This window comes from Apus apus, chromosome 25 (assembly GCF_020740795.1).
Source record: "Apus apus isolate bApuApu2 chromosome 25, bApuApu2.pri.cur, whole genome shotgun sequence".
Classification (NCBI taxonomy): Eukaryota; Metazoa; Chordata; class Aves; order Apodiformes; family Apodidae; genus Apus; species Apus apus.
In genome coordinates this window covers 2,463,914-2,491,737 of record NC_067306.1, presented here as the reverse complement: position 1 = coordinate 2,491,737, position 27,824 = coordinate 2,463,914, and the positions used below count along the sequence as shown (strand labels likewise).

The following is a 27,824-nucleotide window of genomic DNA, read 5'->3' as shown; positions in this document are numbered from 1 at the left end:
TCTCTTTTTTTTCTTTTTAAGATGATTTGATGGGAAAATCTGTTGCAAGTGAATTTCGAGCTTGCAGCGAAAAGAGCCTTGTGATGTTTCTGGTTTTCACAGAACGGTCCCAGGAATTGTGTCTCAAATGCTTCTTTCCAACTATCCTCTTGCCACCCTATTCCCGAATCCAGTGTCAGCTGTGCAGAGTTGTCCTTCTGGTACAGTAGATAGGTTTACTCTTCCCTCCTTCCCTTTGGAGCTCTACTAAGTGTGAACCTATCCCAGATACCATCTCTTAGGTGGGTGTTCCAAGCTGTCCCTTTGGCAGGTGACAGAATAGCTGTTAGTAGCAATTAGTCTTTGTATTTTGCATTTCCAGGCAGGCTGAGTACTGACCCATGGAAATGCAGAACCTCTGAGGATGTGCTAACTGCTCTGGCTTGGGCTGAAACTTCCCACTTAAGAACCTATTTCCAGTTCTTTTGGCCTAGAAAGCAGCTGAGATGCACAAGAAAAGAGTGATTGTACCACGATATAAATAATTCCCTCTTGTGTTCTAGCCCTGATTGCTCGCTGCTGACATGATGTAACTTGGACCAGATGTGCTTTCCCACTGGCTGGGGATTGCTGGGAATTGCTGGGTTTGGGTGCTATTCTGTTTCATGCACCTGTTCTTCAAACTGTGCAAGTATATTGAATCTTAAATGTTTTATTTTTTTTTTTCATGTGCTCTGAAGTATTACAAATGCATTGAGCTGTCACAGCACCATTTGAGTCAAAACACTTTGGATTTTCACACTCCAATCTCCAGGCATTTCTTGCTAAGGTGTTGTTCAGAATCCAGGTTACCTCAGGGTTTCGTAGAGCAGAGCTGTAGTTTTTTTTTGTCCTGAATTTTCCCCCCCAAATATTACATATTTCAACTAATAACTGACAACAATGGGAGAAAGCATTACAGGGTTGCTATTTTTAGGAAATACACTGCAGAACTTCGTGCTGGGCAGAGTGCTGAAAGGTGTGTCTGTGCACTTAAATTTGGGTTTTCTGATGCATTTTCTTGTACTTCTGCCCTCCCTGATGATTTAAATTGCACAACAGATAACGCTGATTAATAATAGAAGCTAAGTGGAAAATCACAGTCTTGTTTACCTCTACGTGTATGCTTACCAGAATGATGCATTTTCTTACCAGCCTTTCAAAATAAATAAATACACGAGCTGGTTTATCATAGTTCTAGTACTTTTTTAGCCCTATCCTTGGAAGTGTTGAAGGGCAGGTTGGATGGGGCTTGGAGCAACCTGGGCTGGTGGGAGGTGTCCCTGCCCATGCAGGGGGCTGGATCTGGATGATGTTGAAGGTCCCTTCCAACCCAAACCCTTCTATGATGAGTAGAAGGGAAGCAGGCAAGGGGGCCTACTGGAAAGCTGGGGAGGGGCTTCTCACCAGAGAGGGCAGTGATAGGACAAGGGTGATTGTTTTAAACTGAGAGACGGGAGATTTAGGTTAAGACATCAGGAAGAAATTCTTCACCTGCTGGTGCTGGAACAGGTTGCCCAGGGAGGGTTATGGCTGCCCCCACCCTGGAGGTGTTCAAGGCCAGGTTGGATGAGGCTTGTGCAGCCTGGGCTGGTGGGAGGTGTCTCTGCTCGTAGCAGGGAGGTTGGAATCTGATGGTCTTTAAGGTCCCTTCCAACCTGAACCATTCAATGATCCTATGATGACAAGTTTTGGTTGGAAATCTGGGTGGTAGCCAGACTGCACCATGTCCCAGGTTTGGCATCATGTTGGAGCAGTATTTAGTCAAGCCCTCCACCTGCAGCCACTGCCTTCCTCCTGTTCTGAGTGTGGTTTCTTCAACAGCCACCTGATGAGTTGGAAATTGGCACATTATCTTCAAGAACGTTCATTATTTATTTATGCACACGTTTGTTTCACCACTTGCAAATCTGGTTGCCCCAGGACTTGGTGGAGCTGCTGCATTGTACCTTCAACCAGAAGACATCCAGGCTCCTTAAAAACTTCAGATTGTTAGTGCATGTGCAAAATGACACTGCCTTTAATTATAACCCGGTTATAATGGTTTTTCTTAACTTTTTCTAACTGCAGTCTGAGAGAAATTGTGTCCTGTAGAGAAGAAATTTCAGATTTCAAGATGGTCAGACTTTCTCCTTGAACTTGGTTTCCTGTGTGGTCTGTACAGCCACATGGCAGAGGGGGCAACCTCTTCATGCCCAGTGATGCCTCTTGATTGTCTCCAGTTGCAAGCTGCTGTTGAACTGAGCTCTGTCTGCCCTTAAACTGAAGAGAGGAAGAAAAAGTAGTTTGAGGGGGGGGGGTGTCTGGTGTGAAGTTGTAGTTGTAAAGGAAGTGTGCAAATGTTGTGATGCTTGTGCAAGGTGTGTGGTGTTCCAGTGCTGCAGGGCTGGCTGGAGCTCGGGTGTCCCCACGTTTGGGGCTCTGTGCTTCAGGAGGAGTCATTTTCTCTTGATGTCTCCTGAGCTATATTAAGGTTCTGAGCACCACTAACTCCACCAAGTTGGAAGTGAAATCTGCTACAAGCAGCTTGTAAACAGGAACAGCATTATCATTGTGTGCCTTTCTGGAGAGGCTGTGTTCTAACAATGAAATAATGGCTAATAAATTACTGCCATTCCAGTGGTGGACATGGACTATTGCAATCTCCTCTTTCACAATCATAGAACCACGGAATGGTTCAGGTTGGAAGGGACCTTAAAGATCATCTAGACCCAAATTCCCTTGCATGAGCAGGGACACCTCCCACCAGCCCAAGTTGCTCCAAGCCCCATCCAACCTGGCTTTTCATGGAAGCAGTAGGGGAGCTGCAGGAAAGCCCCAAGCTCTTACCCTTCCTCCTCTTTTTCCTCACAATATGTGCAAAACTTTTGTGGCAGATGCCACTGATTTGTGAACTGAGGCAGGGGTATTTTTTTAAAGGAATTTTCTGGCTGTCTGGGGGGGAACTTCCAGATGTTAACTAAGTAATAAATTGATACAGTGCTGTCTTTGTGTCAGCAGACAAGCCACCCTTGTGCTTGCAGTCCTCCTAGACTTGCCAATCTACAGCAGAGTGAATTGGACCAGCGCCTGTCCATTCTCAGAGCTAATATTGATAACTTTTCTATGGACAGCAATTAAACTGGTTAAAAATACAATAAAATACAAAAAAATTAGGCCACTGTTTCTTGACCAGGAGTGGCAGGGTCACAGCTGGTTGTGGAGTGTCCCCAAGTGTCTCTTGTGTCCTTTGATGGGAGCCACCAGCAGCATCTCAGCAGGAGGAATGAGCAGTGGAGTGGCCATGGGAGTGACTCTGCAGCCACCTCACTTCTTACAAAGGCTGGAAGAAGCAGTGGTTTTCTTTACATCCATGTCTGCTTCTGGTGGACACTTGCCAGGAGTCAGAGTGTAAGTCCTTGGCACAGGTTGGATTAAAGTGAGACAGCCAGACTGTCAAACTGGTCCCTCTCCAGGGGCAAACAGAGGAAATGGCATTTCATGGAATCACAGAATGATTTGGATTGGAAGTGTGGGAAACTGTTCTTTTCTTCCCCACATAAGTCTAAACAAACCTTAAAGATAATCTAGATCCAAGCCCCTGCATGGGCAGGGACACCTCCCACCAGCCCAGGCTGCTCCAAGCCCCATCCAACCTGCCCTTCAACACTGCCAGGGATGGGGCAGCCACAGCTTCCCTGGGCAACCTGGGCCAGGGTCTCACCACCCTCACAGCAAAGAATTTCCTCCTCATGTCTCACCTCAATCTCCCCTCTTCCAGTTTAAAGCTATCATTCCTTGTACCATCACTACACACCCTTATAAAAAAATCCCTCCCCAGCTTTCTTGTAGGCCCTTCAGCTACTGGAGTCATCCATCTATCCATCCATCCATCCTCAGCATCTGCCCTGCACCTTTAGGAAAGGCAGCCAGTCCCTCCAAGCTGATATAGCTGGAGAAGCTGCTTCTGTATTTCCGCTCACAAACAATTTTTAAAGGAAAATCCAGCCCAGTTTTATGGGATCAAAGCATTACTCACATCCCAAGAGCTTTTTCTGGGCAGATGACACCACGTCCCTGCAGCCTGAGCACCAGAGTTCCAGCACATTCAAATCTTCCAACACTGCAGAATGTTGAAATACTCTTTTTTACATATCTTGCCATCACTTCACCCCTGCTCGTTTAAGGAATATTCTCTGTAATAACCCACTTTGTATGAACACAGTACCACTTCAAATAAAAACAACAAAGGGGCACAGTCTGAGTTATCAAAGCTATTTGGTCTTAAAACCACTTCACTCTGCAGCATCAGGAACCTGCTTTCACTTTGAACACACCGCCTGCTACCCTCAAGGGACCCACAACTTTCTAACAACATCATTTAACAGTCAAACAGCTGGTAGAGCCAAGATTTCCTTTCCACATTTAATGCAAACAATGCACTGTTAGACTGCTGACAGTTGAGAGACAGTAGTTTATATCCTGCCCAAAATATTTTAATACAAGATTTACTTTCCTGAAGTTTCTAATCCCATATGTAAGAAAGCAGCATTTGGGTGTTTTTTATTTTGTTAATAAGTGGTTTTTTTAAGGTGAATCTGTGTTTTTGAAGCTGCTAAACAGCTTGAGCTCACAAAATGGATTTCAGAAGGGAGCAATACAGGTTCTGATTAAAATGTAAAAAGGACAGACAGTTTTCAAAGCCATTTTTGAAGACTATTCAGACATAAAGCTGAGGAATAACTGCTTTATGAGCATAGGATGAACCTGTAACAGACTGAGAGAGTTGGGGTGTTCAGCTGGGAGAAGAGAAGGCTCCAGGGAGACCTGAGAGCACCTTCCAGTGCCTGAAGGGGCTCCAGGAAAGCTGGGGAGGGGCTTGGGACAAGGGCAGGGAGGGATGGGATGAGGGGGATGGATGGAAACTGGGAGAGGGAGATTGAGGTGAGACATGAGGAGGAAATTCTGGAGTGTGGTGAGACCCTGGCCCAGGTTGCCCAGGGAAGCTGTGGCTGCCCCATCCCTGGCAGTGTTGAAGGGCAGGTTGGATGGGGCTTGGAGCAGCCTGGGCTGGTGGGAGGTGTCCCTGCCCATGCAGGGGGTTGGATCTAGATGATCTTGAAGGTCCCTTCCAACCCAAACCGTTCTGTGATTCCATGAGGTACATCCAACATCCAGGAACCCAAGATCACACAAGAAAGGCTTGCAAGCCTCCGGATGTTGAAGACTCAAACCAAGAAAGAAGTACAAACAACTTGCAGACAAACTGTAGGTGGAGGAAGCATGTGCATGTGGGAGCAGCACTTCACACAATGCTTTCGCTGCTTCTAAAGAAAAACCACATTTCTTCATGTTATCTGTACTAAAAATAGAACAATTTCTAGCAGACAGAGCGAGCACAATCACCTGCCCCAGTGCAGAGTCAATAAATGCCTTGAGATCAGCACAGATCAGGTGCAACAACGAGATGTTACATTTTACAAGGGCTTGTTGTGAGAGGACAAGGGGGAATGGATTCAAACTGGGAGAGGGAGATTGAGGTGAGACATGAGGAGGAAATTCTTGAGTGTGAGGGTGGTGAGAGCCTGGCCCAGGTTGCCCAGGGAAGCTGTGGCTGCCCCATCCCTGGCAGTGTTGAAGGGCAGGTTGGATCTAGATGATCTTTAAGGTCCCTTCCAACCCAAACCAGTCTGGGATTCTGTGGGTTCAGTATGTGCAGGGGGTGAAGGTGAAGCTTCCTTTTCAAGTCAGGTTTTGTGCTGTTTCTGGCTCTCCAGCACCATTCTGGTGGCCATCCTGATTTACTCATGCAGCTTGTGAGAGAAGCAGAACGTGGTGAGGAAATAACCAGGTATCATTTTCTAGATGACAGTGATTTTTCTGAGCTTCTAAATAATGAAATTAATTTGTTATCAGAAAAGCTGAACTGCACTTCATCATGCCCACTGCTTTCTAGGAGCCTTCCTAGGTAGCAGGTTGTTAATTTTTGCTTTCAATCACACCAACCAGTTTATTTTCTTGTTTACCAGCTTTTCCAGCTGAATACTACTTGTGATCACCAGTCAGTGCTAACAGCCCCTCTCCCTGTTCCCTGGCCCAGCTGGGTCTTGACCCTCATCTTCCTACCTCATCTCTGGATTTGAGAATCTGGGAGATGAGACCCTGCTGAGGATGGAGCAGGAATAGACCCCCCTGTTGTGGTCTGGGAGTCTTGTCTGCAGGTTTCTCTGCCAGGCATCTCCACGGTTCTTTATTCGGAAATATTGCAGAACTCCAGAAGCTGTTTAATTAACTTGAAGCTGGTAATTGGACAACTGGCTTTGAGTCAGTCATTACCAGTTATCTGTCAGTCACTTTCCCCACTTGTGACACGTTTCCTTTGTGTCACTTCACAAAGATGGTGAGGCAAGTTTCAATCTTAATTTTAAAACTCACCAAAACAATTAGTGGGTTCATCTCCTGTTCGACTTAATTGCTTCAAAAGGGGAGATTCCTGGTGGAAGAAAACTATCATCTATAAATGGGATCAAAACACGTTTGGATGGAAGTCACTGCATTTGCAGTGTGGAGTTTTAACTCATTTCAATGTGGAAAGAAATTGATCAGAGAAATCCATGTTTCTAATACTCCTTTGGGTTTATTTTATTGTTGGGGGGTGTGTGTGTGTTTAATTGTTGTTCCAAAAAATGCTAATGATAAAAATGACCATACAGTTCTGCAAAATCCAGGTGTTTTATGCCTGTCTTCTACACTTAGCCCAAGCTTTGTAGCCTCAAAGAAATTTTCAAACCCTGGTGGTGGGAAATCCAATTTTCTTCACATTTGGTGTCTCAATCCATCAATTTTCTGTAGGGCCCCTCTCTGTGCTCCAGTCATGGGATGTTTCTTGGGATCTGTCCTTAATTCTTCTCTTCTGCACCCTCTAGTCACAGGTTTAGCTCTTTGTTTAGCTCTTGTTTGGTCAGGAGTTCAGTGTGTTTCTGGCTTGATCTGCACAGCCTGAAATCTTGGCTTGATGTTGCAATGCTCTGCTACCAAAATGTCCTTGTGCTGGTGAAAAATAGATGTGAGAGCTCGATTACTTGGATTCATTAGGGATCACATGGCATTTTTATGTTGGTTTTGTTTTTTTGCAAGAGGAAGTAATGGTGTCCTGGTCAAATTCCAACTTGGATGACTGCAAGTGAAATTTAGATGGGCAAATGTAATATTGTTTGGCTGCTGCATTGAGGAGTGAGTAGCTGGGGAGAATGAGACAAAAGAAAAAGTGCCTTAAATCAAGAGGCTGCATGAGGGATCTCTGAGGTGGAAAGAAGCAGGGGACATGGTGTTCTTAATCTGATTTAGTGCTGCGAGTTGAAAATGTCTCCATTGAAATTCTTCATGCATATCTACCTTAATGGAGTGTTGTTCAGTATAGTATGTCTGCTTGCTGGGTAAGGATGGGCTCCCCTTGGGAGATCCAGAAGGAGAAGAGGGATTGCTCTGGAATTGTGCACCTGGTTTGATGGAGAGCTATGTGGGAGTGGAGCAGAGTCTTGGGGAGAAGCACGGATCAGCATCTTGGCCCAGGGTGAGGCAGGTGGTCTCTGGCAGGGGGAGAATATTCACTTTGACCTAAACAGCATGATGACCATAGCTGAGGACATAACTGAGGGTCTAGTACTAGTTCTGGTCCCTGCAAAAAGTGCTCTTCTTTGCACCTAACTACCAGTTGTACTTGAGGTGGTGCTACAGGACAGTCCACCCCAGCAGACAGAGCTCATGGGTAGTGCACCCCGTACTTTATCCCAGTTGTATCAACTCAAAACCAATTTGCTTGAAGATCTTAGTGGTTTGGGGTCTTTTAATTGACGTTGTTTTCTCTGTTGTCTTTTATAGATAAAATGGTCACCGGTTCTTTGGCAACTTTCTTCAGAAGATTAATTACCACTGCTCTGCTCCTGCCATAACCCCAGGATTCTGTGACCTACACCTCAGTGCTAAACACCAGCAGAGAATCAGATTCTGTTCATTCTGTGTAGATGGAACAGGCGTCGGTCTTGAGAGCCCAGCCTGATTGACAGCTGCTTGCTTGCTTTTTCTGGGATGAAAGGTGCTCCATGAATCAGGGCCCCCCAAATGAGTCAAACAGCCAGTTCTTGCCAACAGTTGGTTGAAAACTGCGCCGCGCATGTAGCAGGGATGGCGCAAGAGGACGGTCGCCGTGGTCAAGTGCCACCCACCTTTTATCATGGTGCCAGCCAGGAACTTGATCTGTCCACCAAAGTGTACAAGAGGGAGTCAGGAAGCCCTTACTCGGTGCTGGTGGACAGCAAAATGAGTAAACCACATCTCCATGAGAGAGAGGAGCAGCCGTATTTCAGGGAGAACAGAGCGGTAGGAGAGGTCCGGGCTGTGAAAGAAGATAGAGAAAACTCTGACGACTCTGAGGAGGAGGAAGAGGAGGAAGATGAAGTGACTTACAAAAGGGAGCAGATTATAGTAGAGGTAAACCTTAACAACCAAACCTTAAATGTATCAAAAGGGGAGAAGGGTGTCTCCTCCCAGTCCAAAGAGACTGCTGTTCTTAAGACCAGCAGTGAGGAAGAGGAGGGTGACAGTGGGGAAGAGGCCACTGAAGACAGTAATGATTATGAGGAAAATGAGGGGCAGAAGAAAAAGGAGAAAAGAGTGGAAAAAGTTAGTGTTGCACAAAGGAGAACAAGGAGAGCTGCATCTGCTGCAGCAGCCACAACTTCCCCACCACCCAGAGCTACAAGGGGTCGTAGAAAGAGTGTGGAGCCCCCCAAGCGTAAGAAGAAAGCTGCAAAGGAGCCCAAGGCACCTGTGCAGAAATCAAAGTGTGAAGAGAAGGAGACTTTAACCTGTGAGAAGTGCCCCAGGGTGTTTAACACACGCTGGTACCTGGAGAAGCACATGAACGTCACTCACAGGCGCATGCAGATCTGCGACAAATGTGGGAAGAAATTTGTTCTAGAAAGTGAGCTGTCCCTTCACCAGCAAACAGACTGTGAAAAAAATATCCAGGTAGGTTTGCTCACCTGCTTGCCAGATTTCCATACCTTCTGTCGTGCCCTGGATACTACAGCTAGTGGACACTTCAGAGGGGGAAATCTTTTGCGCAGACCAGGTTCTGACCCAGACCTTGTCTCTACGTATCAACACTTTGGTGTCTTCCCAAGGAAGTAAAATGCAGGGAACAGAGTGTCCGACTGCCAACTGCTTTAGTTACTCTAGTATTTAACCAGGAGTTGGGGAAAACCAAAGCTGCTTTACCCATGTCAGACTCCAGAGCCGCTGGCCTGAACACAAGTGCATTTGCAGTGAAGTCCTTTGACAGGATAAACCCTCCTCCTCCAGGTGCTGAGCACCTGCAGCTGTCACTAGCCTTAAAGTTCAGAGTGTTTCAGTGCCCTGAAACTCAGCCTCAGAGTGTGTCCAGGTAAGGTTTCAAGGGAGAGTGGAATTGTGACACTTTGCTGGAATTGGAACTGTCTAAATTACTGTAGAGGCAAGCAGGTGAGAAGGAAACTAGTGAAGTCAGGATTTGGACGCAGGATTTGAACTCGTCTTAAGATGTAACCTTTTAAAATCCTACTGAGAGAATTACAAGTAATTAACGTGTGTGTATGGAAGCATATCAGTTCAGCAAGTAAATCTGTTCATGGGCCTGCCCTTTTCTCAGTGCAAAAAGCTCAGTAAATCTCACTGCTACATAAAGATCTCTGGTCTTTCTCAACAGAAGATTTGCAGCTTTTAATTTTATACAACAATGGAAGCCTGTGTTGTAATAGAACCATTTTAAAGTTTAAGTTGTGGAAAGAGTTTCAGAGTTTCTGATTCATCTGTGGTTTGTTCTTTGCTCATAGGCATCTATGTTCTCATGTAACTGGGGGCTCTGTTGTTTTATCTGCTGATTGGAACGTGCCTTTTTTGCCTTGTTAAACTGGGCCCAGCATTACCACCTACTTCTGAAATAATCCCACTGCCAGCATGAAGCAGCTTGAGTTCCATTTTTTTGTGCAGCTGAAATGTTGAGGCTTTGTAGAGCAATGAGTTTTGTGGGGTTTTTTTTGGTCTGTCCAGTGAGTTTTACCAGAAAGATTTAATTTTTTGTTTGCTTAAATGTTAAACTGAGTTGGTATTTAATTCCCTCTGTGTGGGAGACAGTTGAAATATTTATTGTAATTCCTCTTTGCTGTGATACTCAAATGCAGCTGGATGTAACACTGTGTTATTTCTCCTTATGTTTCAGCTCATAGGAGGAAGACTGAAGGAAGGAGTAAAATGTAATGAGTTCTTGAGCATAGTTAGTAAAATGCATAAACATTTCAGGGTGTCCTTGCAGATTTTGAAATAAGTACTTAAAGTTGAGTGTAGCAGAGAACATGAAAATGTAAATTTAAGGAATACCCAAGCATCCAGGTGGCTTATTCACAGCATAAAATCTTTTGCCTTTAAACAGGAACTCATTAATAGTTTGAAGGTGTGGTCTGGAATGGAGAAGTGTCCTTTAATCTGTGCCCACACGTGCTTCTCAGAGTTTACATTCCTCTGTCCAAAAGTGACAGGAAAAGAAGAAATTGATTGTAGAAATAGTGGTTTATATCCAGGACCAGGAGAAAAAGGTCCAGAAACGTCCCTAAATATTTCTAGTGCCAGAGCAACTTGTTGCCTTCAAGTTCTCTGTATAAGCAGATATTTTTTGGTCTGTCCTGGTGTTTGGGATGTGTTTCACAGTTGCCTGCTCATTTGGTTTTGTTACACTTGGCAAAAGGAGTAAGGGGGTATGAAGCTTTTACATGAACGTAGGGTTTGACATGTCAAGGGGGATATGGAGCTTTGTGTAGGGGAAAAAAACCACAATTAATTCATTATTTAAGTGGTAATTGAACTGATAAACAGCTCAGAACTGAAACAGAACTGATAAACTAGATTGTCATCGAAGTGTTGGAATGTATCAGGTTTTCCAGGTAACTTCTGGTTTTCATCCTTGCAAAATTAGCACCTTCACACAGTTTCTTTTGTCACCTTAGGCTCTCTCTGGAGTTGCTCTCAATATTAGTGATTTAAATTGCTGCTGATTGTCAATTAAATTGTAGGCTGACCACTTCAGGGGCTCACTGAACCTTGCACCAAAGGATTTTTTGGATGATTCTCAGCATTGCTTTACTCTCCAGAGGTTCCCCCCTTCCAAGGATTATGGTTTGCTCCTGACTTGCCTCCAAGTAGGTGCTTTTAGAGGCAGAGGCTCCTCTTGGAGTCAGCACAGTGTAGCAGAGTTTCCAGCCTACAAAGATTCTCAGGAGCTGTGGAAGCAGCAGGACTTGGCTGTACAGAGAAGAAACAATGAACAGCCCTCCTGACTTTGGGGGAAGGAGGGCAATGGAGATGTCCCCAAAACCCCAAACACCCCATCAGCCAGCAAAAAATAACAGGCCACAATTTCTTCCTCTTTGAAGATGAAAATGATTTGGTATCTGCGTGTATGTGGCTGCTGTCAAGTTGTACAACAATTTTTCTGGAGTTTTCAAAACTGTACAAGGATCTATTTTATCAAGTCTTTAACAAGAGTTTGTAACAATTGGGAAAAGGAAGCCTGTGGATCCTGCTCATCACTGACCACCTGGACATTTCAGAGTAGCTGTGGGAAGAGAATCAAACGTGGTTTGCATATTGTCATTTTAGACCTACAGTGCTACTGATAGATACAAATGAAGAGTTAGAACATGAAAGAATGAGATGACAACTCAGTGAGCTGTGTACCAGGCTGCATGGACAAGAGCTGCAAGTTGGAAGCTGTCTTCTGTGAGGAGCTACAAGGATGAGAGGGCTTTGACCAGTTCCTGGACTGTTGGAAGTTGGGAGCTCACAGTGCTCCTGGAAGATGTGAAGATGGGTTTAAGGCAACTTGGTGGTGTTGGCCTCCTCCACCTCTTATGGCTTCTTCCCACACTAGTGGTTTGGATTCCCCCCACACCAGTGAAGGTGTCCTCTCTGTGTCAGCTCCTTGAGGGCTTCATCCTGCTGGGTCTGCAGTTGTGGTTTGGAAATCAGTTACTGCAGTGGCTGTGATGCTCCTCAGGTGGCACCAGCATGCAGTGTGTGAACATCCTCTCTAATCCTGCTTGATCTGGCTTTTCTTAGTGTGAGTGTTTCAAGTGTCGAGCAGTAGATGTAAGCTGAAGTGCAGTCTGAGACAGGATACACCTTTTTGACTTGTTTTGGCCTTATTTTTGTCATGCAAGAGGAAGATCCATGGCTTTAACTCCACAAACTTGAACCACTGAACCTTTCTAATTGAAACTTCTTTCTATTTATCCCCTTCCATCCAGTGCGTTTCCTGTAATAAATCATTCAAGAAGCTCTGGTCCCTCCATGAACACACCAAGATTGTCCATGGATATGCAGAAAAGAAATTCTCTTGTGAGATCTGTGAAAAAAAGTTCTACACCATGGCCCACGTGCGGAAACACATGGTTGGTGAGTTAGTGATCAGTTCTGCCTCTTCATGTGTCTTGGTGATTCTTGACTCATAATTGCTGCTTTGAGGAGGAAAACAAGGCAAATTCACTTGCCTGAGCTTTCGTAGCAAAAAGTTCAAGTCTGTAGTGCTGGGCAGCAGGTAAAATATGTTTACACATGTATATATACTTGAAAGGTGTTTGGTGTTAGTAATTTTCTTGCTGAGATTGGAGGGGAAAATTGGTTAAAGAACTGTTTGCATTTGAATGACCCTCTCTAATGTACTGTTGTGTTGTTACAGCACACACAAAGGACATGCCATTTACATGTGAAACCTGTGGAAAATCATTCAAACGCAGCATGTCTCTCAAAGTACATTCCCTACAGCATTCTGGAGAGAAACCTTTCAGATGTGAGGTGAGGCAGCAGCTGGTGATATGTTTAGATACTGCAGCATAAGGTGTAAAATTAGTAACGCTGTCATCAGGGAATGGAGGGGGAAACTGAATTGACTGACTTGGGAATGAGGTGCAGTTTCATAAACATTTGGGGAAAGATGTGTGAAGGGCACAGCAGGAGTGCAGCTGGCAGCCAGCTGAGGTGTCTGTGGTTTGCTTTGGCTGCTGGCTGTCATGTTTTTCTCAATGAGTACACACTAGAGCCTAGTTTTCCCTCAGTGTTCATAGCAAAGCCCAATGCAAATGAGGTTAATCCTCCCTGTCTTGTCCAGGGACTTGAAACAGAAGTGGTGGCAGTGAAAATAATTTCTGCTTGATATTCAGCTGGGGGGAAAAAAAATATTGTTCTTCCTCCTGGAGATGTAAGGCAGTGAGCTGAACTGGCATTTCTTAAACCAAGTGTGTGTGTGTTGGGATGGGGGAGAGTCTCTCATGGGTGAATTCACTTGTGTTTATGATGTAATTTTATGCTTGTCCTCAGGAAGGTGACAGTATGGGACAGACTGACCCAGTCGTGTGTCTGTCACCATCATCATCATAGAATGGTTTGGGTTGGAAGGGACCTTAAAGATCATCCAGATCCAACCCCCTGTGTGGGCAGGGACACCTCCCACCAGCCCAGGCTGCTCCAAGCCCCATCCAACCTGCCCTTCAAGACTGCCAGGGATGGGGCAGCCACAGCTTCCCTGGGCAACCTGGGCCAGGGTCTCACCACCCTCACACCCAAGAATTTCCTCCTCATGTCTCACCTAAATCTCCCCTCTTCCAGTTTTAATCCATCCCCTTTGTCCTCTCCCTCCCTGCCCTTGTCCCAAGTCCCTCCCCAGCTTTCCTGCAGGCCCCTTCTGATGGGGATGCCCGTGGGTACCACATGATGGAGGCAGAGTGGTTGGTTGCAGAGCCCTTTCTGTTGCCAGGGCAGGTCTGGTGGCTCACCCTGTCCCAAAGAGGGACACAACTCCCACTGGACATATAGTTAGTATAGAATCCCAGACTGGTTTTGGTTGGAAGGGACCTTAAAGATCATCCAGTTCCAACCCCGTGCGTGGTGGTAGTGCAGCCAGGCTTGGGGAGAAGACTCCTGCAGGGAGTCTTTCCTTAGTCTTTCCTTTTCTTTCCTTAGGGAAAGAAACTTCCTGATACCAGTAAATACCAGCTGGAAACAGCCTGGCCTGCTGCAAAACAAGCCCAGAGCTGCTGTTGCTATGGCTGAGAGAGCAGAGTCCTCTAGTGGAGACATGCTGTAGTCAGCAGAGATCACTGGCAAAGCTGCCAAACCTCCAACCAGGACCTTGAGCCAACAGAAGCACTTTTCTGCTGGCAGAACCGTGTCTCTGCTAGGCTTTGCCACCAGCTGTGTCCACTAGAGGTTGTGGTTGTTCCACACTCCTTGCCAAGTGCCCCAGACCTTTCAGTACCCACCAAATGCTGCTCTCCAGAAAGAACTGAAATTTTCCCTTTGCCAGAGGGTCTGAACTAGTGTTCAGGTATTCTTTTCTCCTTCCCATAGTACATTTGAGTGCTGTCCCATGGCTGTATTACTTCCTGGGTATTATGGGCTGCTTTTTTTCTGTTGCAGAACTGTGATGAGAGGTTTCAGTACAAGTACCAGCTGCGTTCCCACATGAGCATCCACATTGGGCACAAACAGTTCATGTGCCAGTGGTGTGGCAAGGACTTCAACATGAAACAGTACTTTGATGAGCACATGAAAACACACACTGGTAAGGACTGAATCAAGAAAAGCACAAGTATAAAACTTGATACAGCTTTGCTGCACTTCCAGCTGTATTCCCTTCCTTGGAGTTTGGAAGCAAAACTGTTACCCAACCTAGAAAATCAGACAGGAGGGGTTAATTCATTACCTTGCTGTTAAATCATAGAATCACAGAATGGTGAAGGCTGGCAGGGACATTAAAGATCATCAGGTTCCAACCTCCCTGCTATGAGCAGGGACACCTCCCACCAGACCAGGCTGCACAAGCCTCATCCAACCTGGTCTTGAACACCTGCATGGAGGGGGCATCAACAACCTCCCTGGGCAACCTTTTCTGGTGCTTTCCTACCCTCATGGTGAAGAATTTCTTCCTGATGTCACACCTAAATCTTCCCTCTTCCAGTTTAAAACCATCACCCCTTATCCCCTCTCTCCCTGCCCTTGTCCCACGTCCCTCCCCAGCTTTCCTGCAGCCCCTTCAGGCACTGGAAGGTGCTCTCAGGTCTCCCTGGAGCCTTCTCTTCTCCAGGCTGAACACCCCAACTCTCCCAGCCTGTCTCCAGAGCAGAGCTGCTCCAGCCCTCCCATCATCTTTGTGGCCCTTCTCTGGACCCTTTCCAACAGCTCCATGTCTTTCTTGTGCTGAGGGCTCCAGAGCTGTATGTGATATTCCAGGTGTGGTCTCACCAGAGCAGAGTAGAGAGGCAGAATCACCTCCCTCACCCTGCTGGGACTGGATCTGACTGTCTTTAGTCCTGTGATTCGCTGTGGGGGTGAAATGGGAGGTTAGGATTACTTTCTTTGGTCTGAAGGATCCCCTTGCCAAAGCCTTATAAAAGGTTGTTTCATGCATCAAAATCCAAAGGTGAGAGGATTTCATAAAGGCTGAGGACGTCCCTGAGCAGCCGTTCTCTGAAGGGATCGGTCGCGGTAGCGTTTGCAGGATGCAGTTAGTTTGCCTCAGTATGAAGGAAGTCCTGGCAGATGTCCCGTGCCTAACTGGTGGCTGTGTCTGTGCGTGGCAGGAGAGAAGCCCTTTATCTGTGAAATCTGTGGGAAGAGCTTCACCAGCCGCCCCAACATGAAGAGGCACCGCAGGACTCACACCGGGGAGAAGCCCTATCCCTGCGACGTCTGCGGCCAGCGCTTCCGCTTCTCCAACATGCTGAAGGCACACAAGGAGAAGTGCTTCCGTGTCACCAGCCCCGTCAACGTGTCGACTGCTGTCCAGATCCCACTCTCCACCACTTCTCCTGCCACCACAGTCCCTGCTGTGGTCAACGCACCCACCACCCCGACTCCACCCATCAACCTGAACCCAGTGAGCACGCTCCCTCCGCGCCCCATCCCCCACCCCTATTCACACCTTCACCTACACCCTCATCCTCACCATCCACACCACCTCCCAGTCCCCCCGGTTCCTCATTTGCCTCCCCCTCCAGCTCTTTTTAAGAGTGAGCCTTTAAATCACAGAGGCCAGAGTGAGGACAGCTTTCTGCGACACCTGGCAGAAAAAAACAGTTCAGCACAGCACCACTAACCTCTCTGCTTCCAGCCAGCTATTTTTCCCATTTTATGCACATGGAAACATGGAAGTACAGAGGGGTTAGTTGGTGAGGATCTTTGTCTTTCTCTTAGCCCCAGCAGATGGGCCTAATTTTTCCCTCCAGTCAGTTAACAAACAAGGAAATCCTGTTCTGGATCAGCAGAGCTCCCGTGACCCTGGGAACCAACAGGACTCCGACCCACGTTGCTTGCGTTTTCCTGGTGACTTTTCCAAATTTCAGATACTGAGACTTGTGGAATTTTATAATTTCATATCAGCTGATGAGGTATGCTTGCTTTTATATCCTGGACTTCTCCTCAAAGAGGAGACAGGCCTGGTTTTCTTTGTACTAATCGGGAAGGCTGTGAGATTAATACAGAGCATTAATTGTATCACTGTGTATGGTAATGGATTCCTTTCAGCTTTTTTGGTGCTGGCTTTGGAGTGAGCCAACCACCTATCACAGTATATTTGAGCATTATAAAAGAAAGACAAAAAAATGTTTTCTTGTTTGTGTAGCTCTCCTAACACACTCTTTATTTTACTACAGAAATTATTTTAGAGGTTTTTTGTATAGACCTATTTAGTAGTCTGTTTCTAAAATGAAATGTATTTCAATAAGCGGTGTAATTTTTTCAGTGTAGCTGGACCTATGTTGTATAATAGATAAATTTTTATAATCATCAAAAATGTGATTCTTTAAAAGATGCATATAGCTTCTATAGTTAAAGTTATTCTTACAACCATACGACTTAAAAGGTGCTTCAGAGAAGAAAGGAACCCAAGAGGTCTCTGGAAAGGTTGCCTCAAAAATGATGTTGATTTCAGAACATTTACGTAATTTATTTGAGTAGGGCTGCTTTTTTTTTTTTAATTATTATTATTATTTTCTTTTAACCTGATGTTTCCCTTTTCACAGTTTCTCTTGAGCTTTTTTTTGGATGATTGGGATACTGTATTCCTGATCCCTACAGGTTTAGTTCAGTTGGAGTCAGGTATGAGATGGGTTAGAAAGGGAGTCCCTGGGATGTGGGGACCCAGTGGTTTGGGAAGTCCCAGGAGGAGGAGAGATCTGACAGCAGAGAGGAAATCCAGGGGCTCAGATCAGCCAAGCATCTCTCCTCCCTGGGTGGGGAGAGCTGGCTTTTTAAGCTGGGGATCATATCAAATGCTGCTCTTTGGATTGCTTTGTGGAATTGTGAGGAGGGGGGAATCAAGGGAGATCACAAACGTGTTTCTGACCGGTTGATGAGAAGAGTGAGAAGTCTGGATGAATCCATGGTGTTTCAGGTGCATGGTTAAGAAAATGCTTGTGGTACCACGTGGAGATCCATCCCATAAATGTAATGAGCATCAAGTTATGGGATGGTTTGTAGGGGCTGGAGTCATCAGAGCTTTGCAGTTGTTGGAGAGGAAACTTTGAACTGTAGGCACGTCACTGTTTCATAATCCTGAGAGGCAGTGAGGGGGAAATGACAAGTCAGTGCAGGGATGGTGGGCTGGAATGCCAAATCTATCTGTTTTAACCAGTGAGTAGCTGTTATTTTTTCACATTTGTATTTCTCTTCAGCTAAAACTAAATATAGCAGCATTATGCAAACTAGGAACTTGTTGCCACCTTCATTGAAGAGAGAGGCCCAAGGCAATGTACTGTAAGTCTCCTTTTCCTTACAATTCCTACTCTTCTGTGCTGCTTTTTTTTTTTTTTTTTAGTTAAATCCCACCAAACTGTCTATCCAGAGATCCTCACAGGCAGATGTCAAAACTTAACTGCCCTGCTTGGTAATGAACTGGGCTTTTGTGACTTAATGGGATGCATTTTTTGTCCAAGATAGCAAAAAAAAAAAAAAAAAAAAGGTGGATATTCTGCCTAGCATTACTTCCTCAAGGTTTAATGCTGTTAAGCACTGTGTTTTGAAACACCACGTCCTCTGTCTGTTGAGAATTAGCTCCTTAGTTGATGTTTTTCACCATTTTCTACCACCTAATCATTCATGTTGGTTTTATTCATAACAAGCATAGGAAACTGTAGGAACCAGAAAGGGCAGTTTTGGCCCAACAAACCTACTCATTTTGGAGCTGAAACCCCTTCCAGCATTCCTGAGAAATAAAATTATGGGTTTGAAATGTTTTCTCTAGAATATTTATATACAGCCTCTTACCTTCTAGAAGGAAAAAAAAAAAAACACAAAACCACCAAAAAATAAAACACAATAAAAGCCAGCTATGAAAAGGAATTTACACTCATGATGGTGACTTGTCTTTTACTGTGGCTGGTCTGCCCCAGAGGTTCTGTGCATTCCACCTCACATTTGCAACCTACAGTTTCTGTTGTGCCACTATTTTATGGTCAGGCCTGTTATTCAATGATTTTTAAATGCTAAAAAAAGAAAAAAATATTCATAATAATAATTAATAATAATTCTTGGTAAATCAATTGTATTCCAGTTTTGCAAGATGATTTTTCTTCTCAATAAATTTACAGTATTAGGCTGCTATTCAGAGTTTTAAAATCTGGGACAGTTTGGTTTTTTTTCTATACAGTTCATAGCAATGATTCATCTTGTATGATTTCTTTTTTGCCTTCCAAGACTTAAGAACTTCCTTTCTGTGGAAGCTTAAACTATGTAACCCACTTCACAGTCATAATATGACATAATGTCACCAAATCTCCTCCTTATCTGGGGCAAACGTATGGAAAGCTGACACACTGGTCTGAAAATGTTGCAGTGTGGTGTCTTGGGAAGTACCTATTTCAGCAAGGGAAGGGAAATGGTCCTTGGAAAAGGCAGGAAATCCAAGAGATATGCTGTGGCTTCCCACTCCTGCTGAGATTTGCATTGACCTGCAGAGTTTGCAGAAGGGTGTGCTCAGTTGTGTTTACTACTTTCTGCCTTTGCTGACAAACTGAGCAGAGTGGTTTGGATCAGCTTTGTTGGTTTTAATATGAAAGGGTTGGTTTGTGTTGCTAAAATCCTTCCTTCAAAAAGAGCAGTTCCATCAACTTTGGGTTGGCTTTGAATTGTTTCTGGAAAATAAATTCTCTTTATTTTTTTTTCCCCCTGAAGATATCCTACAGTCTAGGGCAGAGTCTTGACTGATTTTTTAATTAATTAACATTGCCATTTTTAAGGAGGGAGATCCACCAGGATGAACCCACCATCAGGAGCTCAGCATTCCAAGGTGAGCAGTTTAAAGGGCAGCATCTTTGGAGAAGCTTGAACTGCACTTCAACCCAAAAGTGCCTTATCCTTTACTAAAGGCATCAGCTGTCGGAGCTTGTTTGTTCAGTGTGTTATCTCAGACTAACTCACCTTCCTGGTTAAAGGTGTGGTGATCATTTGTTTTGGCATTGTCACCCCTGTCTGAATTACTGACTCTCCTGTTTACACAGACACTTCTTAAATGGCCTGATGTGTGTTGCTGTGCACATCAGAAGTTGCAGTCATCCACCCTGTGTTCCCAGCCAAGTCTTAAATGATGGACTTGATTTTCCAAGAGTCCTTTCAGCTGAATTTAGGCTTTTATCCTTGGGAGATGAGTTTATATCTTAACAGCTCAGGCCATCTGGGTGGTTTTGCCCTGTTGTGTCTCTTGAGATACTTGAATTTACTACAGCCAGGAGGAGGTGGAGCTCAGGGAATGCAGTTTAAAAGGTGGTGCTTCCCTTGGACTCTTTGAGTCTGTTTCAACCAAGTAAGTGACTTCTTACCCAAGTTTACTTCTGAGCTGAAAGTACCAATATTTTTATCATGCTTTTGCCTGTTTCTTTGCATGATAATGATGAATGGTGTGACCATGAGTGGTTCTCAAGGAGCATTTTTGTAGGAGTTTGAGGTACAGACTGTGGTGGGGGCTGTTGGTGCAAACAGTGCTGTGGTGTTGTCTCTTGTTGGGTTGATTATTCCTTGCAGACTGTGATGGGGATGTGCCTTTGATGTGAACAGGATAAAGCATGAAGCAACTTGCAGTGAGAGGCCCTCCAAAACACTAAAAAAGTGTCAAAACTTTTTTCACTCTTGGGACTTGGAGCTCAGGGTCGTAAGATGTTTAAATGGTGATTTTATGGTTTCATATTTGTGTTGACTGACAGTATTTAAAAACAAGCAGGCATCATGTGTAGCTCAGCAAGGCTTTTTCTTTACCCATTGGCAAGGAACATCCCACTTGTCAATAGGAGATGAATCAGGTGTGGTCTTTAAACCTGGGGGACATGGAGGTGAATTAAATAAACACCCATTTTCATGACAAAATGAACTGACAGGTTTTGCAGCCTATTCTGTCCTACACTGTGATTAAGATCTGAGTGATTCTTAATGAAAAACCCTCTTCTATCTTACCTGTTGCTGAACTTCAAGCTCTACTGTTTTCCAGGAGTGATTATAAAAGTTCTTCAGATCTCTGTCCTTAATGTCTCATTAGGGGTTTTTTTAATGGGCATGTAATTTTATTGCTATTATTATTGGGGGGGGGATTGCATAGGATGTTCTGCTGAGCAGAAAACTCATGTAGAGTTGAAGCCTGGATGTGATCTCTGCACCCTGGTTGGAAAAGTGTACAGTGGAGCTCTGTGGGCTTGTTGGAATCAATGAACACATGTCTTTGGGGAGTGATATTTTATGTTAAAAACAGTGTGCCTGGCAGTGTGTATTCTGAGTAATGAGAACCTTATCAGGCACTGCTTTTAATAATTAAGAATTGCTGTTGGACTTTTCAGAAGGCAACATCATTATCACCCCTTTGGTTCAGAACTGATAAATACCTCCCTGGACTGTCTAGTCAGTCTTCAGGTACTTCAAAAGCAGAAAATTGACATTGAAAATGAAGGACTGTAAAATGGTTTCACTTCTTTACAGCTGAAATTTGAAAGCAGAAAAAGTTAAATGTGCAAGTTTTGATGTGGGCATCAAGATTTAAAGAGTCTCTCATAACTCACCACTTGGCAGCTTCCATCAAGTGGCTCTGTCTTGTACCAGGATGGTTTTACTTGCAGTTTGACAACATTTTTATACAGTATCACCATTTTTTGATTTATTTTGTAGAATGTTCTTGTCAGTTCACAGGGGCTGTTCTCTTCAAAGGGTGCAGGTGGGGAGGAAGCAACCCTCATTTTCCCAGGGCTCCTGTGCCTGTCAGTGAAACCTGATGATTTTTCCTGGAGATTTAAGGATGTTCAAGGCTGGAATTAAGCTCAAATTAGTAACTTCCACTGTTTTCACAGCAGTTTTTGAAGCAGCCTGGCACTAAGAACTTGCATTGTCTTGCTGGCCTTGGGAGGTATAGATTAATTACCTCTTATATTTTGATCTTAGCCTATTAACTGTGCTAAAAAATAAATTGCATAATAAATTCTAAGTATATTGGAGACATGGCAGAAGAATTAAATCCACCTCTAAGGAGAGAGGAATTCCAAAGGAAGGGAAGCATCTGCATTCCCTGTAGACACTAGAAAAAAGTCTACCTTAGAGGTTCACAGATGCCTTTAATAAAGATCTTTATCCTGGCAGCAGCAAAATCATTTTGCAGCTTTTTAAGCTTCTAATGGAATTCTGAATAAGAAATGAGAATGACATAAGTTTCAGAGCTGCTTTCTGACCCACCAAGATCATTTCTGCTTGAACTGACCCGTTCAAATCGTTGCTGGTGCTTAAGAAAAAGTTTCTTGGGCATCACCCTCTGCTCTCAGAAAGAAATCTGCTCTCTTTTTCTTTTTTTTGGACAATGCTGCATTCTTCTGTCCCATGATCTGTGCCTTTGAAAATGAGGATCAAGATTTAGAAGGGATTTAGTGGTTTGGGGTTTTGGGTTGGTTTTTTTACCTCTTGAAAAATTGGCTTGTCCTCGTATTGGGTTTTTTTTTTTTGCAATTAATCCTCTTGCTTTCTTATCTGTTGCTGCTTTTACAGATGGGAGTTAGCAAGTATCTTCTGATGCAATTTCTTGGAATATTGGGAATAGCTGCCTGTGTACTGAGTCTTCCATGGATGTGTTGGGCAGTGTTGGCCATCTCTGGGTGCTGGGAGCTCTGTCCACAAGCACTGCAGGCAGAGGAAGCTCCCCAAGAGCAGCAGCTGCTCTAGATGTTTGCAGCAGGGCCTTTCATGTCACCATATCCCTAAATATTTCTCCCACCTGTGTCTTGCTGATCCCTCTAACGTAGCATGAAGATGGGTACGTGTCACTTGTCCTTGCATTTCTAATTCTGATGTTCCTTTCCATGGTCTGAGGCTCTTCACCACATGCTGAAGCATTGCAGGGAGCAGTTCATAGAACCATAGAATGTTGGGGTTCTTTTTGTTCCTGTATCTCTTATAAATGCACAGAAGAAACAGACTTGATGGGAATTCTTTTCTGTAGGAAAGCAGGAAGTTCTTCAGGTGAGCTGCAAGAGAATTGCATTTCCTTGCTGGTTTAGAATGGAAGATGTAAGAACAAGACCATGGTAAGAGCAGCAATTTTGCATCTCCTTGCTCTGTATTATGGTCCAACTGGGAAGAAAAAAAAAGGCTGTTGGGACAGTGTTGAGAAAGGAAGTGTTGAAGGGCAGGTTGGATGGGGCTTGGAGCAACCTGGGCTGGTGGGAGGTGTCCCTGCCCATGCAGGGGGTTGGATCTGGATGATGTTGAAGGTCCCTTCCAACCCAAACCATTCCATGATTCTATGAAATGCAGCCTGTCTCAGGGTGGGGGGTTTTTTTCCCCTCCTAACACAGCTGCAATTTGAAAACCAAATGATTTGTGAAAAGCAAAGCTTTGAGGAGTTCTGCTTCACCCTGCCTGACCTGCTGCTGGCCCTGAGCCTTCGTGCCGAGAGGGATTTGGGGATGTTGCACTTTTTATTCCTCAACCTGCCATTCCCAAATCAGTTGTGGGAAGTTTGGAGGAGTTTTGGTGTGTGTAGGGCTTGGGGTGTTGGTTGGTTGGTTGGTTTGGGTGGTGGTGTTTTTTGTTTTGTTCTATTGCAGGGATAACTAATTAGTGCCATTTCTTGCCTAACATGAGAAGGTTATGAAAACGAGTTGTTGCTCCTTTTGAAAGTCATAACAGAGCATGTTTCTCAGAGTGCAGAGGAATGATTTTTTCCCCCCTACAACGGAAAGTTGCATAACATGTTAAAAGAAGGGGGAAGGATGGGCATGGGGGGAGCTAAAATTTCCCAACTTCCTGCTTTCTCCATTGGAGTCGGTGTGTTTGGGATTTAAGGAGAGCTGCTGCTAGCAAGAAGTACAAGGAATTAGTAGAGTGGAGTCAAGAGGACCTACAACGTGGACCTCAAACTGCTGACAGCCCCATGGTACTGACCTGAAGAAACCAGCAAGGAGCTGGAATTGTTGCTTGTATCAGACTTCTTGCTTATTTGACCTGAACAAGAGTGTGTGTGTGTTTGGGCTGGTTGTGTTTACAACCCTAATTTTGCAACGCCATCTCCAGATTGCCTCACTCTGCTTTTGCAGCCTGAGAGGAACAGAATCACGGAATGGTTTGGGTTGGAAGAACACCTTAAAGATCATCTAGATCCAACCCCCCTGCATGGGCAGGTTGCTCAGAGGTGACTGGTACTGGGAGGTAACTTTCCCATCTCAGCCATTCCCCTGTGCTGCTGCCACGGGCTGCACGTTCCTGGGGGACACGTGAGTCAAAAACTATGGGATGTGTTGTGTTCATGGCTGTGAATGGTGAGCTGCAAAATAATCCTTGCAAGCCTGCCCTGGCACGTCTGGGAACTTGCAAGACGAAAGACTCAGACAACATGTTACAAAACAGTTCCCAGTTGGGCTTTTCAAGCAGGAATTCAACCTCCCTTCTTCCCTGAGTGACTTGATGCAGGGCAGTGAATTCAAGTGTTGCTTGTGTCCTTTGCCTGTGTTATGGGTTTGCTTTCATCTGTGTGCTGCCAACTCTCAGCCTCCCTCCTGCACCCTCTGAGAATGATTGAATACCTTGACCAGAAAGACAACTTTCTGTGTGTGCTTTGGTAAAACCAGGAAGTCTATTAGGAAAGAACTGTTGTAAAAGAGAACTTGCTATTTAAGGGTTTCCACTGGTGGTTACTTGTGTGTCTCTGCTTGAGCAGCCTGTGGGGTTAAATTTAGTGTCTTACTGTCAGATGAGTAAATATCCCTGTTTTGTAGATGTGGAACTGAGAGACCTGACATTCTGAGGGCAAGAGGCAGCTGGGGTCAGGGCCCTGTGTTATTTCTGATCCAGACTGCTGCCCTAACCACGGGGTCACCATTTCCCTTCTCAGTTCTTTTTAGATATTCTGCATAATTTCATTGCTTAAGGGTTTTTTTTTCAGACAGTGGATAGTGGATATTAGGAAAAAAAGGATAAGAATCTGTCACCTTTGTGGTTACATTGAAGCTGCTCTGTACAGGCCAAAAGCCATGAATGCAAGAAATAGCAACTGGGAAATCTTCACTCATCTCACTTTGTGTTTCATAGAATCCCAGACTGGTTTGGGCTGGAAGGGACCTTAAAGATCATCCAGATCCAACCCCCTGCATGGGCAGGGACACCTCCCACCAGCCCAGGCTGCTCCAAGCCCCATCCAACCTGCCCTTCAACACTGCCAGGGATGGGGCAGCCACAGCTTCCCTGGGCAACCTGGGCCAGGGTCTCACCACCCTCACAGCAAAGAATTTCTTCCTCAGGTCCAACCTCAATCTCCCCTCTTCCAGTTTTAATCAATCCCCCTTGTCCTCTCCCTCCCTGCCCTTGTCCCAAGCCCCTCCCCAGCTTTCCTGGAGCCCCTTCAGGCACTGGAAGGTGCTCTAAGGTCTCCCTGGAGCCTTCTCTTCTCCAGGCTGAACACCCCAACTCTCCCAGCCTGGCTCCAGAGCAGAGCTGCTCCAGCCCTCCCAGCATCTCCGTGGCCTCCTCTGGACCTCAGTTTCTGCTCACTTAGAACACAACCAGTGTTTCAACTGGAGATGTCCCAGAATAACAATACACAAAATCACTTCAGACTGAGAAGTGATTCCTTCCCAGTAACCAAGTGATCGGGGTTGGAAGGGACCTCTGGAGATCATCCTTTCCAAGACAAGCCCAAGAATGAAGGTATCAGCTTTCTGTTAAGCCTTAGGGATCATTAATAGTCCAGAGGTCTTATGACACTTGAAATTAATGCCCAGGTCCTGTTCAAGCTGTGGTTTGGCAGCTCTGCTCCTTGCATAACCCCCGTGGTTCCAGCCCTGCCTGTCACCTGCACCTCCTGCTGCAGAGCAGTTCCTGGTGGGTGCTGAAAGAGAACACAGCCTGTGTCCAGGGAGAGGTTGGGGGGGACGTGGGCTCTGGGTCCCAGGGCTGGAGGGAGGAGCAGTGCCCTGGGGAACACCAAGGAAGCAGTTCTTCAGCTGCCCCTCCATGCAGGTTTGCCCTGGAATATGATTCCTCAGCCATCACCAAGGAAATCAGGGAGTGTGTCAGAACATACTACTTGACCCAGAGTTGAAGACTTTGGGCCCCTTTCTTTGGGTATTGGGTTATTTAGGGTTGGTTAATTCATAGAGAAATCCCCACTTGGCCTGAAATGTTGCCTCATGTTCTGTGAACATCTCAGCTTTCTGTCACTACCAGGAGAGACTGGATTTTATTGCAGTGTCTCATGGATTTTAATGTTCTCATTTGGGGGATATATTTTCCTGGACTACAGGAACCCACCCACCCTGCTCAGTGGTTAAAAATCCACAGGAACAACATCAGATTGTCACAGCAGGTAACTTCAGGGGGGTGCATTAATTTAAGCTAATGTAACTTGTGACGTTTGTCACTGGCACAAGCTCTTGGCTTTTCCCCTCCTGCAGAGGGGAATTAATGTGTGCCCAGAGGGGACACACTGAACCTGTGTGTCCTTTGTGTCCAGGAGGGGACAGATTAAACCTGGGTGTCCTTTGTGTCCAGGAGGGGACAGATTAAACCTGGGTGTCTTTTATGTTTAGGAGGGGACACATTAAACCTGTGTGTCCTTCATTTCCAGGAGGGGACAGATTAAACCTGTGTGTCCTCCCTGTCCAGGAGGGGACACATTGAACCTGTGTGTCCTTCATTTCCAGGAGGGGACACATTGAACCTGTGTGTCCTCCCTGTCCAGGAGGATTCACATTAAACCTGTGTGTCCTTCCTTTCCAGGAGGGGACACATTGAGCCTGTGTGTCCTCCCTGTTCAGGAGGGGACAGATTAAACCTGGGTGTCCTTTGTGTCCAGGAGGGGACAGATTAAACCTGTGTGTCCTTCCTTTCCAGGAGGGGACACATTGAACCTGTGTGTCCTCCCTGTCCAGGAGGGGACAGATCTGCAGGAGGAGCAGTTTGTGCAGGATTAGCCAGGAGGTGGCAGTGGAGCCGGTGGAAGCAGCAGATGAAGTGGCTGAAGGAAGGCAGTTTGCTCCTCTCAGGGTTGTCGGGCTTGGAATCTGAGCTTGGATTGACTTCCTGAATTAGGAAACCTTCCCAGTTTGCACGTTTCTGGTTAATTGCTGGTTTGACCCCTCCAGTTTTCCCGTTGCTGATGAATCATGTGTTTCCCTCACGAGTCCCTGAACGCTGCGAGTCCACCTTGCAGGGACTTCATTGTGGCTCCTGCCAAGCAGGAGGGTCTGAGCTCGTTTATTGATTGCTCTGAGACAGAACCCAGAGAGTTTTGCCCTCAGAAATATGCTCAGCAACCCCAGGCTGCAGGGAGAGATCCGTCACCTCTGCCAGTGTCTCCAGGAGCTGTTGTGATGATGGGTGACAGTTGTTACATGGGATGACTGGCAAGGAGAAGGAGGATTTTTAGGCTTGGTTTCTGACAGAGTAGACAGGGCTGGAAGTTCCATGAGAAAGAGGAGGATTCCCAGCTCAAGGAGTGCAATGTGGTTTTGAAAGTGGGCTGCAGCTCCTGAGAGCTCTGCTCCCCAGTGTGGTGGGGTGAGAGCAGCCAGAACCACTGGGCTGCAGTCAGGGTTACCTCTGTGTCCCTTGTGCTGCTTCAGGAGAAGCTCATCCCACCTGATAAAAAGCCTTGACTTCTCTCCTGTGTTTTCTGGTTTCTACATGTTCTGTAGAACAGAATATATAAAATACTTCCTGACAGGTGGTGGCCTCACCACTCCTTTGCTTCTTTCTTCCTCAATGACAGTTTAGCAGTAAATACAAACCTGAAGCCCAGGATGAACTCAGGGAGGGCTCAGCTTGGGCTGGTGTAGCCCACACTGGGCAAAGGTGGCCACTTTGGGTGTCACCTGTCCTGATTCCTGCAGCAGAAGTGGGTGCATGGGAAGGCCTCCCCACCGAGATGAAGGGATTTGCTGTCTGCCTGGAATCATGGAGTGGTTAAGCTTGGAAAGGACCTCAAAGATAATCAAGGATCCATCCCCCTGCATGGGCAGGGACACCTCCCACCATTCCAGGCTGCTCCAAGCCCCATCCAACCTGCCCTTCAACACTGCCAGGGATGGGGCAGCCACAGCTTCCCTGGGCAACCTCTTCCAATGCCTTCCTACCCTCGTGGTAAATAATTGATTCCTAATATCTAATCCAAATCTCCCCTCTTGCTTGTTAGTTCTTGAGGCTTTTCCTGACACCTTACAAATATTATTCAGCCACTAAAAATTAATTCCTGTAAAAGAAAGAGGGTTGGTTAGAGGATGTTGTGT

At 45.5% G+C, this 27,824-nt stretch overlaps 1 protein-coding gene across 3 annotated transcripts in view; it reads left to right on the top strand.

The window, feature by feature from the left end:
• Window positions 1-18,743, top strand: part of ZNF652 (zinc finger protein 652) — a 30,239-nt gene extending 11,496 nt beyond the window's left edge. For all 3 annotated transcript variants that reach the window (XM_051640377.1, XM_051640376.1, XM_051640378.1), the window contains exons 2-6: window positions 7,879-9,027; window positions 12,336-12,483; window positions 12,767-12,882; window positions 14,503-14,647; window positions 15,666-18,743. In XM_051640377.1, the coding sequence (XP_051496337.1) occupies window positions 8,119-9,027; window positions 12,336-12,483; window positions 12,767-12,882; window positions 14,503-14,647; window positions 15,666-16,180 (1,833 nt within the window). In that variant the 5' untranslated portion in view covers window positions 7,879-8,118 and the 3' untranslated portion in view covers window positions 16,181-18,743. The remainder of the gene's footprint in view (window positions 1-7,878; window positions 9,028-12,335; window positions 12,484-12,766; window positions 12,883-14,502; window positions 14,648-15,665) is intronic.
• The last annotated feature ends 9,081 nt before the right edge of the window (window positions 18,744-27,824 follow it).